We start from the raw sequence: 17,143 nt of genomic DNA on the forward strand, positions 1-17,143 counted from the left end.
ATAGTTCCAATGACTCGAGGTTGGTTTCACATACAGATGGAATTTTTAGGTTTTTTTTTTTTTTTTTTTTTATGGTTTTAACAATAATATGGCAGAAAGAATCCATACTAACTTTTAAATAAGAGTCTTCTCTTTGGAGCTAAGATTTCTACAAATGATCTCTTATAAGAATTACAAAAAAAAGAAATAAATAAATAGTAGCACAGAATAAATTTCTACAAAGATCGTTTTTTGAATACAATTTAATTACATTTTAAATGTCACATATCATAAAAAATAAGTATGAATAAAAATATGGTATGATTCAATTCTTACAAAATAAAAATTATATAGATACATATAATTAGAATATATTTTTAAAAATCTCAAAGGGGGCCGGCCCAGTAGCTCAGGTGGTTAGAGCTCCATGGTCCTAACTCCGAAGGCTACAGGTTCAATTCCCACATGGGCCAGTGGGCTCTCAACCACAAGGTTGCCAGTACAACTCCTCGAGTCCTGCAAGGGATGGTGGACTGCGCCCCCTGCAACTAGACCTGGAGCTGAGCTGCTCCCTCCACAACTAAGACTGCGGGGACAACAACTTGAAGCTGAACGGCACCCTCCACAACTAAGATTGACACACTGTTCCCCCAGTAAAGTCCTGTTCACCTTCCCCAATAAAAAAGTAAAATAAAATAAAATAAAAAATAAAATAAAAATAAAGTAAAAAAAAAAAAAATCTCAAAGAATATACACTAAACCCACAAGGGGGTTATGGTGAAGCACACATTCAATGATACATATTTCTGAATTTTTATCAAGAGTATGCATTATTTTGTTTTTAAAACATTTACTACAGCTAGAATTTGTTCCTGAGTTATCACTTGTCCTATTTAAGAATCACTCATGCATATAGGTGAAAACACATAAAAAGCAGAATCAGATTTTGTTGCTATACATATTTCTAGAGGACTACTATCATGCAAGGAAATAAAGCAGAATAGAATAAGCATACAAAAATGACAAGGAGATTCAATGTATGTATAATTTGAAATAACTAGCCCGAGTGGATCTCCTGAAACAAAAATCAACAATAAGCAGGCTTAAGAAAAAAAAGAAAAATGAAAGAAGAAAACATAATTTCTAAAAAAGGCTGAGATGAATAAGCTGAATAAAAAAAACGAAAGGCTGAATAAGAACAAAAGACTAAAACACTCCTTTTTCTGGTAAAATACAATTTTAAAACAAACTTTAGCTTTCTCAAATAAAAATGACATATTGAATAGTTACACATAAGTAATTAAGTCAGTACACAGGAAGGATTTGGGGGAGGTTGAGGAATAATAGTAATAAGGTTTAGGTATGGCTTTTCCTAGTTACTTTTTATTCAGTCTTCAGATGGTGTCTCAAACCTAACTTCCTTTAGTTTTCCAGTTAAAAGCTTTCATAGCACTGTGTATCTTCACAGAACTTAATATAGTTTAGAATTTTATCTAGTGTGTGTGATTTATAATGACTGTGAGCCTTCCTCCCTGGACTAGAAGCCTGACCATTATATCCTTGGCCTTAAGAATATTCACTCAATTAGTGTTTCCTGGAAATCAATATTAATAAGGTTCTGGAATAGTTTTGTTTTATTGTTAAGAAGGAAGTTTCCTAAGTCTTGTGTGTCAGGGACACAGAAAAAGATATCTTATGACAGTGTCATTTTGACTTCAAGATACTTTTTGCCTTCTTTTGAGTCCTTGAATGGATGGATAGAATGCTTAAATAATCCTAAGTGTACAACCATAAGGCCACAAACTTGGAATTAACTGTCATCAAAACAAGTTTCAGATTTCTACTTGCTTTCCTTTAGTCTTCCTTAACCCACTGCGTGAATTTAAAAGGTAGTTCAAAGAGCCTTGAGATTGTGGCTACAAAACAAAGTAAATCTAACTGGCACATTTAGAGACTAAATCCATCAGCTCAAAATGGAATTTAGCACATGATCGACATCCAATAAATATCTGTTGAATGAATGATGATTTAACACACTGAGCTGCCCAATTTTATATAGCAATTCCAAGGTCCACTTTTGAGTCATTTTTGTTTTATTGGCCCACATCCTTGGGCCTTACATAGTACTTGTTCAAATAATATTTCCTGAATAAATGAAGAAATAAAAAATGATGATAAATCATTAGAGGATTTTTACCTAAGTTTTCTTTAAAAATGTTTATTATGTTATTTTTAATTCATCACTGTATGCTAATTCAAATTGCTTGGCTCAATCATTCCTAATTCTGCATCTTTAACATTTTTCTGTTCATGAACACTACTGATGTCTAATCTAATAGGTTTTAAGCTCACTGAGAAGTAGCCCACACATCTTTTGGTTTCATCTCCTTACATCACATAACATGAAAAAAAAAAAGTTGTTAGTAAACATGCATCAGATAAACAAATTAGAGAAATATAAATTGGAACTTTCCTGTAATAGTATTAAAAATTATTTTTGGACTACTTTTGTTTTGTCACATGTATTTTTTTGTTTTATCATATAAAAGAAAGGTTTTAATACATTTATCAAATGGCACAAAGCTATTTGAATTTCTATGAAAATCTATCAACATTTATGACACAAAATAAACCGTATTGGGTACAAATTCTAAATATGCTTTTACAACAGGCATCAAAAACAGTCTAGTAAGTATGGAATATGTCAGTAAATAACATTGGAATTACACTGAGATTTAGATACTCTTAGATATGTTTAATATATCTGGCTTTATGAAATTAATATGTTTAGTGTCCAATAAACAGTAGAGTTCTTTTTGCTTGAGCTAGCTAAAACAACAGATTGATATTTCTGATAGAGTAGTAAAACATGTAAAATTTGAAAGTATTTATGTCCATATTGATTAGTTATAATGGCAGAGATTTACACCATGCTAAAAAGTAACTGTAATATGCAAACAGAAATAAAGCTTCAAAACAAATGCCAACGGCATCCTCGGAGATACTGTGGGTTTGGTTCCAGATCACCACAATAAAGTGAGTACATATTCTAAAACACCTGCATTGGTATTTAAATTTCACAAATAAATATCATAGAAACCAAAAAGAAAATTTTAAAATTAACTTTTCCAGTTACACTGATATATCTTAGAAAGTAACATTTGTATTTTTCCTCAATTACAGTCATCAAATAATGATAAAAATACTTAATATTTGATTAGCACTCCACACCTACAAAGCAAGGATTTACTAATTTGATTCTTACAAACATTGTATAAGCTTTTAAACCCATCATTTCCCAAAGCATAGAGCTTGTAAAGTTAAAAACTGGGACTGGAACCCAAATCTTCTGACTCTATGTCCAATGCTTTTTTCACTGATCCACTATTTGACATCTGTCCATTCTCTAAAATCTCATATTTCTTTATGTCTTACTCTATTAGGACTCCTGTCCCCTCGTTTAGATACAGCTTTTATAATCTACTACTGGATTACAAACACCTTGATTATAATAAAACAGGCAATCATTAAATATCTGGTAATGAATTCCATCATTTAATGACCACTTACAGGCAACAGGTATGGAGGAAGGAAATGGGACAATTTTAGCTCATGGATGATTTGTCTACACAAAATAAAAAATAATTAAACACTCCCCCAGAAATCTATATCATCATAAAACTTCATAAAACAATCCATTTTCAATTGATTGAAGAGCTCAACATTATTTAGTGAGTGGAGACTAAATAAAAGTAAGCAGTAGAAAACCTAAGGCATTTGCAGAAATACAGTCACTCTCATCTTTAATAGAGAACTTTGCAAAATTTCAACAATAGAAGACTGCCAAAAAAAAATCTCCAAATGTGAACTTGTCACCATGTCTATTTTTAGAGTGTATTATTCTGTTCACTTTAGTCCCTTAAAACCAAATGGCAACATTAAAGACAATTGATAATTTGCAATCACACCATTTCCTTTTTGTTTCTAAAAATATTAGTGTAAATACCCATGTTACATTTTAAACTAGAAGTGGTAATAAGGGAATATTTCAGTCTTATTTAATGCATGACATATTTCAAAAATAGTAACTTTTAGAGTTTAGAAAACAGTAGAGAATATTTATATAAATTGTAGTTACTTTACACTTCACCTGTCATCTTTAATTCTGCAATTCTCATACCATTTTATAAATATTGCCAACATGGTTGTAATAGACAATATTATCTACATCCATAACGAAGGAACATAAAAATTATTAAAGAGCTTGACAAGGAAATAAGGAACGATATACAATTAGAAAGAAGTAAGATGTTTGAGAGTAAGCAAATATGATTATCAAGTTGAGGTCTGAATACTATGTAAAATTAAAAAATAATGTAAAAATTATAAAACATATTTTAATGTACTTATTCTTTTTAACCCATCTGAATAGCTATCACTGAATAGTTATCACATGTGAATATACAAAATGCCACTGAACTGTATATTTTTAAATGGTTACTTTTATGGTATGTGAATTTCACTTCAGAATTGGATGGATGGATGGATGGATGGATGGATGGATGGATGGATGGATGGATGGATAGATAAATAGATACACTGAGATAGAGAACCAATCTGAGGTTCATCTAATGATAATAGTTCAATCTTTTGGTAAGGTAACTAGTATATTATTCTAGTGCCTGAAAAAAAACTAAAATCCTATAGACTGTCAGCTTGAAAACGCATGCCATTGGAAATGATGGAGTGAAAAATGACAAATAAAGGCATCAATTCCTTCATATGCCAAAAAAATTAAAAATTTGTGAGTGGGTAAAGTTAAACAATATTTTGAGATGATTATTCATCTTTTTAAATCTAAATAAGAAATGGAAAAAACATAAAAAGTATTTTAGCACTACTTAGGTAAATATCAATAAAATTAGTACTAGAACAAGCAATGTGAATAGATAATTTTTTTAAAGTTTCATCAATTTTTTCTTATTATTATTGCCAACTAGCAATAGCTTATACATAAAGGGAAAAAAATCTTAATCCTAAATGAATCATAAAATCAGTTCAACTATCATTGTCCCATTCATTATGGTATTTCATTATCGCTATTTAATAAAATATTTCTTAAAAATCTCTCATGATACCATTTTTGAAAGCAAGTTCAAGAGCCAGTTTCAAGAGCATAAATTTCATAATTAAATTTTCCATAAAAAAATGAAAAATTATGATAATCACATTCTTTTTACTTCTAATTTAAAACGTCTTTAATGTTCAAATTTAACTTAAATATTTAAAATATTTATGCATTTAATTTGTAACAACTATTTTTAATTTACTCTATTTTAAAGTACATATGTCCTTAATAAGACTAACATTTTAGTGAATTTTGGAACATTGTATTTAAGGAATTGAGAAAAACAATTTAAGTGCTAAACTTTAAGTGTTACAGGCATTTATCAAAAACTACTCATCATTTTATTGCTATTATACTACAATGAACTACATTAGAACATACATATAAACTAAATTGAAAACGTACATCAACAAATTGTATGATAAAGTGTCTCCTTTGTCCATCAGAATATACAGAAAGGACATATTCACCAGGTTTCCCATGACTCTCTCGCACCAAGAAGTCTCCTTGTTGTTTTAACAGATCTTGCGCTTCTATTCTGGGAATAGCACCATGGTACCAGTCCTGTTCTGCCAGGGGCTTCTCACTTGTGGGGATTGTATCACAAAACTTAAGCAAACATTGGGGGGGAAAAAGAAAAAAACTAAATTAGAAAAAATAGCATTTTTTTTCTGGTAAAATTCATAGCAATTATAAATACTTCTTCCACATCTACCCTTTAATTGACCACTTAAAAGTAATGTGATAAATACGAAATTTTCATAATTTTTAAAGAAATATCTCCTGGAACACTGATGCTAAAGTTTAACACAAATACATAGCCTTCAATATTTTAGGTTTATTTGTTTTCTTCTACCTATTCTACATGGTTACACATAATATTCGTATTTTGAGTTAATATGTATAGTCATATTCACCTGTATCATAAAATAAATCCACATATTTAAAATTTATCAACCAAAGAATTACAGTAAAAAGCGGGTGATATCAGATAAATGTATCACAAAACTTCATTTTTATAAATTAAAAATTATTTCTTTTGATTTCTGGTCAAGATAGTGGGGTAGGTAAAAGCTGTACTTGCCTCCTCTCACAACCACATCAAAATTACAACTAAACTACAGAAAAACTATCATGGAGAATCATCTGAATCTTGCTGAACCAAAGTCCTACAACTAAGGACATAAAGAAGAAGCCACCTCAAGACTGGTAGGAGGGGCGGAGATGCAGAATGGGCTGGTCCCACACCCGTGTGTGACCATTAAATATTGGGAAGGATATCTCGACTGTGGAGGTTACTCACCCCCCTGAGAAGTGAGGGGTCCCAGCCCCACACAAGGCTCCCCAACCCAGGGTTCCAGTAGGAAAAATAGAAGTCCCCATAACTTCTGACTGAAAACCAGCAGAGATTGTGGCTGAATGAGACAAGGGCGGCTGCAGTTCCAAATGTGCCTCTAAAAGCCTGTGTACAGTCTAACTGTCTGATGGACTGACTCACTCTGAGCTCCAGTGCTGGGACAGTAGCTTGGAAGGTGCCAGGGACATTCTAGGAGAAACTGAGTTGTCTGGCTTCATGGAGAGGACTGGAGGAGCAGTTTTCTTCCAGATGGAGGAGCTGGCAGAAGCCATTGCTTCTTTTTGAGCCCTCCCACTCCCATAATGCAAATGAAGGTGGCTGGCATACCTGAGTCTCTGTCACCCTGGCTAACACAGGTTCATTCGCCCTGGTGCAGGTGATTCCCTAAGGTCCTGCCACACCCAACCTGCAGGCACATCCAAGCCACATCCAGTGGCTTTTCCATATTAACAGTCTGTCTTAGCTCATGCTACAGACTTTCCTAAAATCTCCCAGAGGTTCACAAAACCCAAACAAGCAGTATCTATCTTCAGCATGTGCTGTACCTCCTGCTGAAGAGCTGTAAGCCTGGCACTAGACACAATCAGTCTCAGTTCGTGGCTAGGCCTCTTGTGGCACCTCCAAGCCCAGGACGGGTAGTGACCATTTGTGGATTGCTTTGTGGCTCATGCCAGTTAGCCGTGGGCAGGGTACAAGCTATGGCTGAACTTGGCATGTGGTGGGGCCCCTTCCAGTAGGCCCTGGAAACCAGCACTCCTGAAGGCCAGCTTTGGACTGAGCCAGAGCACCACTGGCACCTCCAAGAATGACACATTCAAAAAGCACACTGGGCAGGAAACAGAGCCCTGCTAAAGTGAATCCTGCTTCACAGGTTCAGCCCTGAACAACAGCTCCTCCACTTACGTCACAGCCAGTCCTCACAACCAGTCAGCCTGAGGGGCAATCCCTCCCATTGATGTGCAAACAGCAACCAAGGCTCAACTGTAAGAGGGAGACTGGGCCGCTGGGCCACACAGGACGCCTACTATATAAGGCCACTGTACCAAAACTGGAAGGCATGGCAGCCCTACATAATACATAGGATCAAACAGAGTGATCCAGCCAAAATGGGGAGACAAAGAAGCATGTCCCAAATAAAACTGAAAAAAAAAAAAAATACAGAACAAAGTTCCAGAAAAAAATAAGCTAAACAAAATGGAGACAAGCAATCTACCAGACACAGATTTCAAAATACTGGTTATAAGGATGTTCAATGATCTCAAGGGAGAACTTCAACTAAAAGATAGGAAATGTAAAAAATGGGGATAGAAAACATAAAAAACAACCAGTCAGAAGTAAAAAATACAATAACTAAAATGAAGAATACATTGGAGGGAATCGAGAATATATCAGATGAAGCAGAGGGTTGAATCAGTGATTTAGAAGACAAGGTAGCAGAAAACAGAACAGTAAAAAGAAAAAAGAATCCAAAAAAAAAAAAAAATGAGGATAGCTTACGGGCCTCTGGGACAACATCAAGGTCCCAACATTTGCATCATCAGGGTATTAGAAGGAAAAGACAGAACGAGGAATTGAAAACCTATTTGAAGAAATAATGACAGAAAACTTCCCTAACCTGGTGAAGGAAATAAACATACATGCCCCGAAAGCACAGAGAGTCCCAGACAAGATGAGCCCACACAGGCCCACACCAAGACACATCATAATTAGAAGGCCAAAGTCAAAGACAAAGAGAGAATCCAAAAAGCAGCAAGAGAAAAACAGTTACTGACAAGGGAGCTCCCCTAAGACTGTCAGCTGATTTCTCAACAGAAACTTTCAGGCTAGAAGGGATTGGCAGGAAATATTCAAGTGATGAAAAACAAGGATTTACAAACAAGAATACTCTACCCAGCAAGGCGATCATTTAGAATAAAAGGACAGATAAAGAGCTTCCCAGACAACAAAAAGCTAAAGGAGTTCATCACCACCAAACCAGTATTATAAGGAATCTTAGAGGGACTTCTTTAAGACCGGGGGAAAAACATCAAAATTATGAATGATAAAATGGCAATAGCTACATATCTACCAACAATTATTTTCAGTGTAAATGGTTAAATGCTCTGATCAAAAGACACAGAGGGCTGAATGAACAAGAAAATGAAATCCTTACAGATGCTGCCTACAAGAGAATCACTTCAGATTGAAAGACACTCAGATGGAAATTAAAGGGATGGAAAAAGATATTTCATGAAAATGGGAAAAAAAAAAAAAAAAGAAAGAAACTAAAGTAGCCATATTTATACTACATAAAACAGGCTTTAAAACAAAAGGTGTAACAAGTGACAAAGAAGGACCCAGTACATTCCTACTTCTGGGTTTTTATCTGAAGAAACCCAAAATGCTATTTCATGAAAATGTGTGCATGTATCTATATGTTCATTGCAGCATTGTTCACAATGGCCAAGATGTGGAGGCAGCCTGGATGAATAAACAAACAGTAGGAAGTACATATATACAATGGAATATTGGTCAGTTATGGAAGGGAATGGGTTCTTGCCATCTGCAGCGGCATGGATGGACCTGGGGGTACTGTGCTGAGTGGAGTTTGTCAGACAGAGAAAGACAGATGCCATGTGATTTTGCTTATATGTGGAATCTAAAGAACAAAATAAACAAACAAACAAATCAGAAACAAACTCATAGATATAGAGAACATTTTGATAGTTCCCAGATGGGAGGGCGATTGGGGGTGTAGGTGAAAAAGGGAAAGGGATTAAGAAGTACAAATTGGCAGAGATCCCTTCTAGTTGCTAGATGATATGTTCCCCAAATCATGAATTGCATAAGAAAGCCAATTAGATCTTAAAATTTACTTAGAGTTTGTTTTTTTTTAACATCATTCAGGTGACAAAAATATATTTGTCATATAGTATATAATATATTGGGTCCTCCTCCACAGTTCCGGATTCAAGGCTCCCCAAATCCTTGGAATTTCCTAAGTGTTAGGAGACAGGTTAGTAAGTATGTTGCTCCGTAGACAGGGGGGTCCCTGGTGGAATAAACAAAAAGCAGCCATATCCTGAAACTCCAGGTTCTGGAATGTCTCCTTCACTCCAGGACAAAGATATGACAACGCTCCTTGAGGTTAATAAATTATCTCAAATCCCTTTTGGCCTGAAAAAGGAGCAGACCTGATAGACAGGAATGGGTTATTTCGTTAATCCCTTCAGGATGAACATACAGGACAAACCTGATAGATGAATTCCATTAGAAGGCTCCAGAACCCCTTCCCCAATAAAATAAAATAAAAAAGTACAAATTGGATGTTACAAAGTAGTCAAGGGGATGTAGTGTATAGCATGAGGAATATAGTCAATAATATTGTAATAACAATATGTGGTGTCAGATAGGTACTAGATTTATCGGAGTGATAGATGGAAGGTGGGTTGGGAGGACAGAATAAAAAAGGAAAAGGAATTAAGAATTACAAATTGGTAGTTACAAAATAGTCATGGGGATGTAAAGTAAAGCATAAGGAATATAGTCAATAATATGGTAATAACTATGCATAGTGCCAGGTGGATACTAGACTAGTCAGGGGGATCGGATCACTTCTTAAATTTTATAAATGTCTAACCACTATGCTGTACACCATAAGTTAAAATAATGTTGAATGTCAACTGTAATTGAAAAATTTAAAAAGGGGGGGAAGGTAAAGAGAAATAAGAGGTTCAAATTTCCAGATATAAAACATGTCATGGGACATAATATACAGCATAGGGAATATAGTCAACAATATTGTGACAGCATGGTACAGTGTCAGATGGTTGCTGACTTACCATGGTGACCACTTCTTTAGGTCTATAAATGTTGGATAATTATGGTGTACATCTGAAACTAACATAATATTGTATGTTAGCTATATTTTAATTAAAATTTCTTTTTAAAAAAAGTCATTTTTTATTGAAAAAACTCTTTATTACACGGTAATAAACATGTGGCAAAAACAAGGAAAGAATATAAGCCATGTGCACAGCAGGAAAAGCAAATTATCTGTTACTTTAAGAGGCCAAATGCTAATACCAAATAGCAGAGATAGCTAAGAGCTGGTTATATTTCCTTGAAATGCTTTTAATTGATAATAAATGGAATCATACATTTTATGATTACAAGTAAAACTTTGTTTGTTTGTTTGTTTGTTTGTTTTTAATCATCCTCAGGAACTAAATTGTCCCAGATGGTAAGAGTACTTTATGGGTAAGGTATAATAATTGTGCATTAACTTTTTAGGTTCTCAAAATACAATATGCACAATGCCTCATTTAGGTTATAAACTGGAAAAATTAGTCTTAATAATAAATAAAAGGAAAATATTCACACATGAGGTTTTTCAAACTAATATTATGAACTGCATATAGGGAAAAAGTATAGTATCTTTGTGGCAATGAGTTTTAAAGATAGCCATCACTGTTTTGTACCACTGAAGAGGGCCAAAACTTGTTAATCATAATTCAATTTTATGGTATCTCAGACCCATATTATTGATATAAAAAAAGAAAAATGCCAAATAGACTTCAAAGAAGGGCCCCCATTTTGGTTTCTACTTCTACCACTTATGACATTCTTTATTCTTTAAAAATATACATGGTAGGACTGTGCATGGACATTTTTGGTAAGCTAAATAAGCCTTTTTTAATACTAATTATGACAAATATAGTATTTCCCCAAAGAATGAAATCACATTCCCAAAAATGTGTTTAAAGAACAAATTGTATAAAGAACCAGCCACATTGCATAATCTACACAAAATTAACTTCTTATATATACTAATAGTTTACAATTCTTAAAGTAGATAGTCAAAAATGACTGTTTCTTTTACAAAATTTTATCACAGTGTATCTCCTTATATTAAACATTAGAATTTCTACTATAATAGAAATATTGCCAAGTCTCACCAATGGCAAAAGTGTTTCATTGATTTTTTTCCTCTGGGGGGAAAAATCAATAAAATAAGAAATTCAATATTACCTCTTTGTAAAGAACTTGTTTTCATCACTATCTCTCAAAATGTCCTACATAATAAAAAACTATCACAAAGAAAAGTGTCGTGCTTGATTTCTTGTACTAGTCAACCTACCCACACAAATTTTGATTTATTTAGAATTGAGAGAATGCAGAGCCTGGAGAATTCATTAAAGCAGAAGGGCATTTGAAGTACAAAAGCTCAGCTAATACTCTGAGAAATTCATTGAAGAATTTGAAGGTGAGAAATATGTTTGGGGAGGGGAGAAAAAACATTACAAAGAACATCTAAGTTTGTTTTTTTAAAAGAATGAATAAGAAGGAACCTATATTGCTATTTCAAAAGGATTACACTTCAGTTCTTAGGATTCATTAGAATCTTTTGGGTAGGAAACTTAGGGACCTGTTGTTCCCACCCCCTAGACAACACTTCTAAAACGTAGGCTGAACTTACTCCCAATGTATGTCTGTGTACAGTTGTGTGCACACACAAACACAGGGAAAGGTCATACTTATCCCCCGTCTGGGTCTATCAGGTCTTTCAAGGTCTTCTCCATATTGGAAGGAAAATTTTTATTAATATGATTTCAATGAAATTCAAATACAATTTTGCAAACTTGATAGTAGTAGAATGTAGGATGTATCAGCCACAAAATCCAACATCACAAGAGCTGTCATAAACACGCCAAAAATGAAATGAAGATTTTTACTTCAAATATCACATCTTTCTAAGCCTCAGTGAGAAAAGATTTTTCCCTTGTGGATAAGTTATCTGAGATTTTTGCCAAAGATGTTGTAGAAGAGAAGCCTCCATTTTTAAACTTATAGTTAATCCAATACCTGTAAGTTATATTTCACAAGAGAAACTTTCCTGATTGACTGGGCTAACTGTTTGGTTAGATATTTTCCTTTGGCTTTGGTCTTAAAGAATATTCCAGCATATACATGCTGCACTTAGATTGGTCTAAATGAAGAGGCAGTGAGGCGTCAGCACTAAAAAATGAAAATATTTTTTTTCCTTGGGGAAAGTATAATAGGCAATTTTTTTCCCTTAACCTAGTTCAGGCTAATTTCCACCTATGTAATAAAGATTTGTATGCCTTTATCTTAAACATTTTAGTGCAAGATGAGCTCCTTTTTGAGAGACAAAGTATTAAAAAAAATTAAAGTCCGAATTCTATTAAAATTAAGTACCCAACTAAAAAACATTTTTTAAAAATCTAAAATAAAAGAGCATGGGAAAACATACAAGTAAACCTCTCAACGATCTTTAACAAGCTAAATAAAACTTCAACACCAACCAAAATTTATGAATTTTTAATGAATATAAATTATCTTTTCTATTATATAAATTGAGTTATTAATTTAATAATCTAAGTTATGAGCTATTTCTAATTTAAATAATATATTTTAAATAATTATATTTTAAGTCTAGTTTAATAATATATTGGGGTGACTACAAGTAAGTCACAGGATTTTAAAAATTTCTCAAAAATTTCACAAAGACCCTTTTAATTATTAAATTATATATTACTGGGAAATTTTTGGAGGAGATTAAGAATTAAATGTCATACAATTAGAGTAAGAGAACCACTAATCACTTGCAAAAGGTGAGAAATACTGGTCTCTTGAATAGGAATCTGCATGATTGTAGTAAAAGCTATTTTCAGTTAAAGGGAAATGTAACCAGAGATAGGAAAAGTGTGTTTTATACCATTGAGGGCTTGGTAGTTGAATAAGCACTTAACATAAAATGAAAACATGAATAATAATGTTCTTCCACTTTTTTTCAAATTTCTAAATAGTTACATTTTGAATTTATTGAATGAGTTAATTCTTACAACAATAAAAAAGTAATATTCTTGATATTTGATACTCATGATCATTGGCCTTCAGTCTAAACAGATAGGATGTCAATTAATTACAGCACTGGTACTGTTTTTAGCAGGCTAAAGTCTATCTTAAGTCTACAAATTCTAATTTTTTTTTTAGTGATAAAGTAGAATTGATCATTTTTTCATGCACTGGTATTTTTAATCAAAATAAAGATTCTTTACCTAATGCTTACTTTCCACAACGAAACTAGCAACAAAACTCTATTCATAAATTTCTTAATTAACAATGTTCTGTGCTTTTTGAGATCTTGAGTTTGTTTAGTATTTATATTTTGTCTTTATTGTAGCTAATAATATAACTGTTGTCTAGCATACTGACTAAGCAGACTTACATGCTGATCAAAGATTCTCATTCTTGTATACACAATTCCTTCTGAAACTTTAAAAAGATAGACAACTAGACCAAACTCAAATATTACCTTCTACAACTTTGTTTCCTTGATTGACTTTTTGTGCATGTTCTTGGATCTCTCGTTAGAGACACTATCTCTATGAAAACATATTTTCTAATAGGTCTTCCATTTTTGGTCTAATAGTTCTGCTTCCTTCTGTACCTTCTGATTTCCTGTTTGTTTTCCCCTTGTGTCTTTAGTTCCCTTACTCATCGTCTCTTTATTAGTAATTATTTTCTTTTTTCTTTGTTATTTTCATCCATGTACCTTTACCAATTATGTTTGTACTCTCATCCATACTTTCTCCTGATCACTTCACTGCATTTTCTCCTGTTGTATTTTTTCAATATCAAATATTCTTTTCTTAAGCTCATACAATATTATATATATAACATGCTACAATATCTGTAACTCGTTTCAGTCAATTAACTGTATTCAGTGCTAATTTCATAAACACATCTCAACTAAGACTATTATCAGATTACTCTAATAAGTCAGTATGCAATCATATTTCAGTAAATTTAAACATTTATCAAGTTGGAATTACTTGTATAGAATACAGTTATCAGTCTAACATGATTTGGATCATTTGTTTTATTCATCTGAGCAAACGTAAAAGGACAGATTTGTTCTGTACAGTGAAATTACAGAAAATAAATTCTGATAAGCCCTTCTTGAAAACTATGTGCGTTAGTGATTCAAAATCTGAAATTCTGAGCATAGTATTTAGTTTTCCTCAACACGACTGACTATACAGGAGAATTCAGTGTATGTATGGCAGTGATATGATACAAAATAAATTAAGTTTTATTTTCCTTTGTTTCTCATTTTTTTTCTACATCTTAGAGTCTGGGGGAAAAATGCGGTAAGGTCAATTAACACCTTAAGAATACAGGAAGACAACTACGGATATTCAATCTGAATTTAACACCATGCCTTGTTAGAAAAAGTATAAGGTCAATTTGCTATTCTTGAAGGAAAACACTAAAAAACAAAAGCAGTTTATCATGCTATGCATGAAATGAACCACACTCCCCTATTTCAATGGTGGAAGCCAAGCATTATAATACTAACATTATAACAGATATACAACTTAAATATAGCTGAATTATAACTTTCTAAAAAGAAGCAAGCAAATCTTATTTACTATATTTTCAATATAATGAAAGCACATCTTTATTTTCCAATATTTTTATTTTCTAAATCCTAATACAAAGTAATTCTAAAATTAAAATAACATAGGCCAATAGAGTATAGAAAAATATGAATTTTAAAGAGACAAGAGTTGCACAATTCTATAATTCTTCTGAAGTATAAAAAACAATTATTTGGACCAAAATGTGCTTTATTCTGGTTTTAAAGAACATCTTTCAAAGAGTGCTACCATTAAAAGGGTGTTATACACGCCACAGATCAATGATACAACTAGTAGTCACAGGGGCTACAAGATGAAGCCCCAAGTTGTTTGCTCAGCCACTTATAGAAATTCTGCAGTAAAAAGATGGTTCTGGAGAAAGGCAGCACTCTTGGCATGACTAGAACAAATTTTATTAAATATAATGTGATTTAAAAGACTTCTAATGGAAATGGACCCTCATGATTGCCAGTAGGCTTTCAGATTATGCAGTTAATTCTAACACCGCTGGCCCTGAATTCAGAAGCAGTCTCTGAGAAAGAGTTCTCAAAGCAAAATTATAACCTCCTGCAGCACTGGAAAAATGCATGTCGAGCAATTCTAAGTGCCCTGAGGTACTAATACGTTACTTAACGCCTTTCTTACATTGAAAAAAAGAGCACATGCTTGGAGCTCATATATTATAATACTACTCTGGTCATAACAATAAATCATTTATCAGCTAACTATCTTACATTCTTCCTTCCATCAAGACTGTGGATTGAAGTGTTCCATTAGACTGTCTTCAGAGACAGATCTACATTTTAGCCACACTGTAAAAAATGTTGAAATAAACAGCTATGGCAAGTCCAATGGAAATATTATTATGATTAGTTCAAGTTTCATTTCCCTATGCATACTGCAATGTATTGCTTCATCTACAATTATGTTTTAAAGTTCCAATTGTTGTATGTTCATTTGAATAGAGAAATAGTGACTTCAAAGTTGTTGTTTTTAAGATTTTAAATTAAATATGCTTCCACATATGAAAGAATGAATTTGGACCTCTACCTCACACCACTTACAAAAATTAACTCATAATGGATCAAAGACCTCCATGTAAAAGCTAAAACTATAAAACTCTGAGGAGGAAACAAAAGTGAAAATCTGCATGACCTTGGATTAGACAATATTTTCTTTTTATATATGACACCAAAAGCATGTGCCATCAAAGAAAAATAAATTGGACTTTGTAAAAATTAAAAAACTTGTGTCAAAGGACACAATCAAGAAAGTGAAAAGACAATCCACAAAATGAGAAAAAGAAATTCAAACTGTATACCTGACAAGGGGCTTCTGTCCAAAAATATACAAAGAATTCTTATAATTCAACAACAAAAAAAAGCATCCCAATTATTTAAAAATGTGCAATGAATATGAACAGTCATATCTCCAAAGAACATATATAAGTGACCAATAAGCATATGAAAAGATGCTTAACATCATTAGTCATTAGGAAAAAGCAAATAAAAACCACAATGAGATGCCATTTCACGTCTAACTATCATGTTTCCCCAAAAATAAGACCTAGCAGGACAATCAGTTCTAATCCACCTTTTGGAGCAAAAATTAATTAAGACATGGTCTTATATTAATTTTTGCTCCAAAAGATGCATTAGAGTTGATTGTCCAGCTAGGTCTTGTTTTCAGGGAAACACAGTAGGATGCCTATAATTTAAAAAAAGAAAAAGGAAAATAAGTATTGATGAGATAGTGGATAAACTGGAACATTCATATATTGCTGGTGATAACATAAAGTAGTGTAGCCATTGTGGAAAACAGTTTGGCAGTTCCTCAGAAACTTAAACATAGAATTATCACATGACTCAGCAATTCATAGGTATAAAATTGAGAGAATTGAAAACATATGTTCACATAAAAATTTGTACATGAATGTTGCCTTCAGCAGTATTCATAATAGCTAAAAAGTAGAAACAACCCAAATGTCCATTAGCTGATAAACGGATAAGCAACATGTGATAAATCCATGCAATGGAACATTATTCAATCATAAAAGGAATGAAGTACTGTCACAACATGGATGAACCTTGAAAACATTATACTAATTGAAAGAAAGTAGACACAAAAAGTCATATAGTATATAATTCTATTTATGTAAAATGTCCAGAATAGGCAAATCCAAAGGGATCAAAAGTAGATTAGTGATTGCCAGAAAATGGAAAAAAAGAGGAATTGAGACTAACGGTTAATAGG

The 17,143-nt window shown here is 32.9% G+C and overlaps 1 protein-coding gene across 5 annotated transcripts in view; it reads right to left on the reverse strand.

Annotated features, from left to right (window-relative positions):
* The window catches only part of FER (FER tyrosine kinase), a 375,071-nt gene that overhangs the window by 190,408 nt on the left and 167,520 nt on the right, over window positions 1-17,143 (reverse strand). For all 5 annotated transcript variants that reach the window (XR_013993676.1, XM_081054207.1, XM_081054206.1 and 2 more), the window contains one exon: window positions 5,513-5,716. Coding sequence is in view for 4 of the 5 variants with exons in the window: in XM_081054207.1 (XP_080910333.1) it covers window positions 5,513-5,716 (204 nt within the window). In the remaining variant the exon portion in view is untranslated. The remainder of the gene's footprint in view (window positions 1-5,512; window positions 5,717-17,143) is intronic.

Source organism: Rhinolophus hipposideros (assembly GCF_964194185.1).
Source record: "Rhinolophus hipposideros genome assembly, chromosome: 7".
NCBI classification, from domain to species: Eukaryota; Metazoa; Chordata; class Mammalia; order Chiroptera; family Rhinolophidae; genus Rhinolophus; species Rhinolophus hipposideros.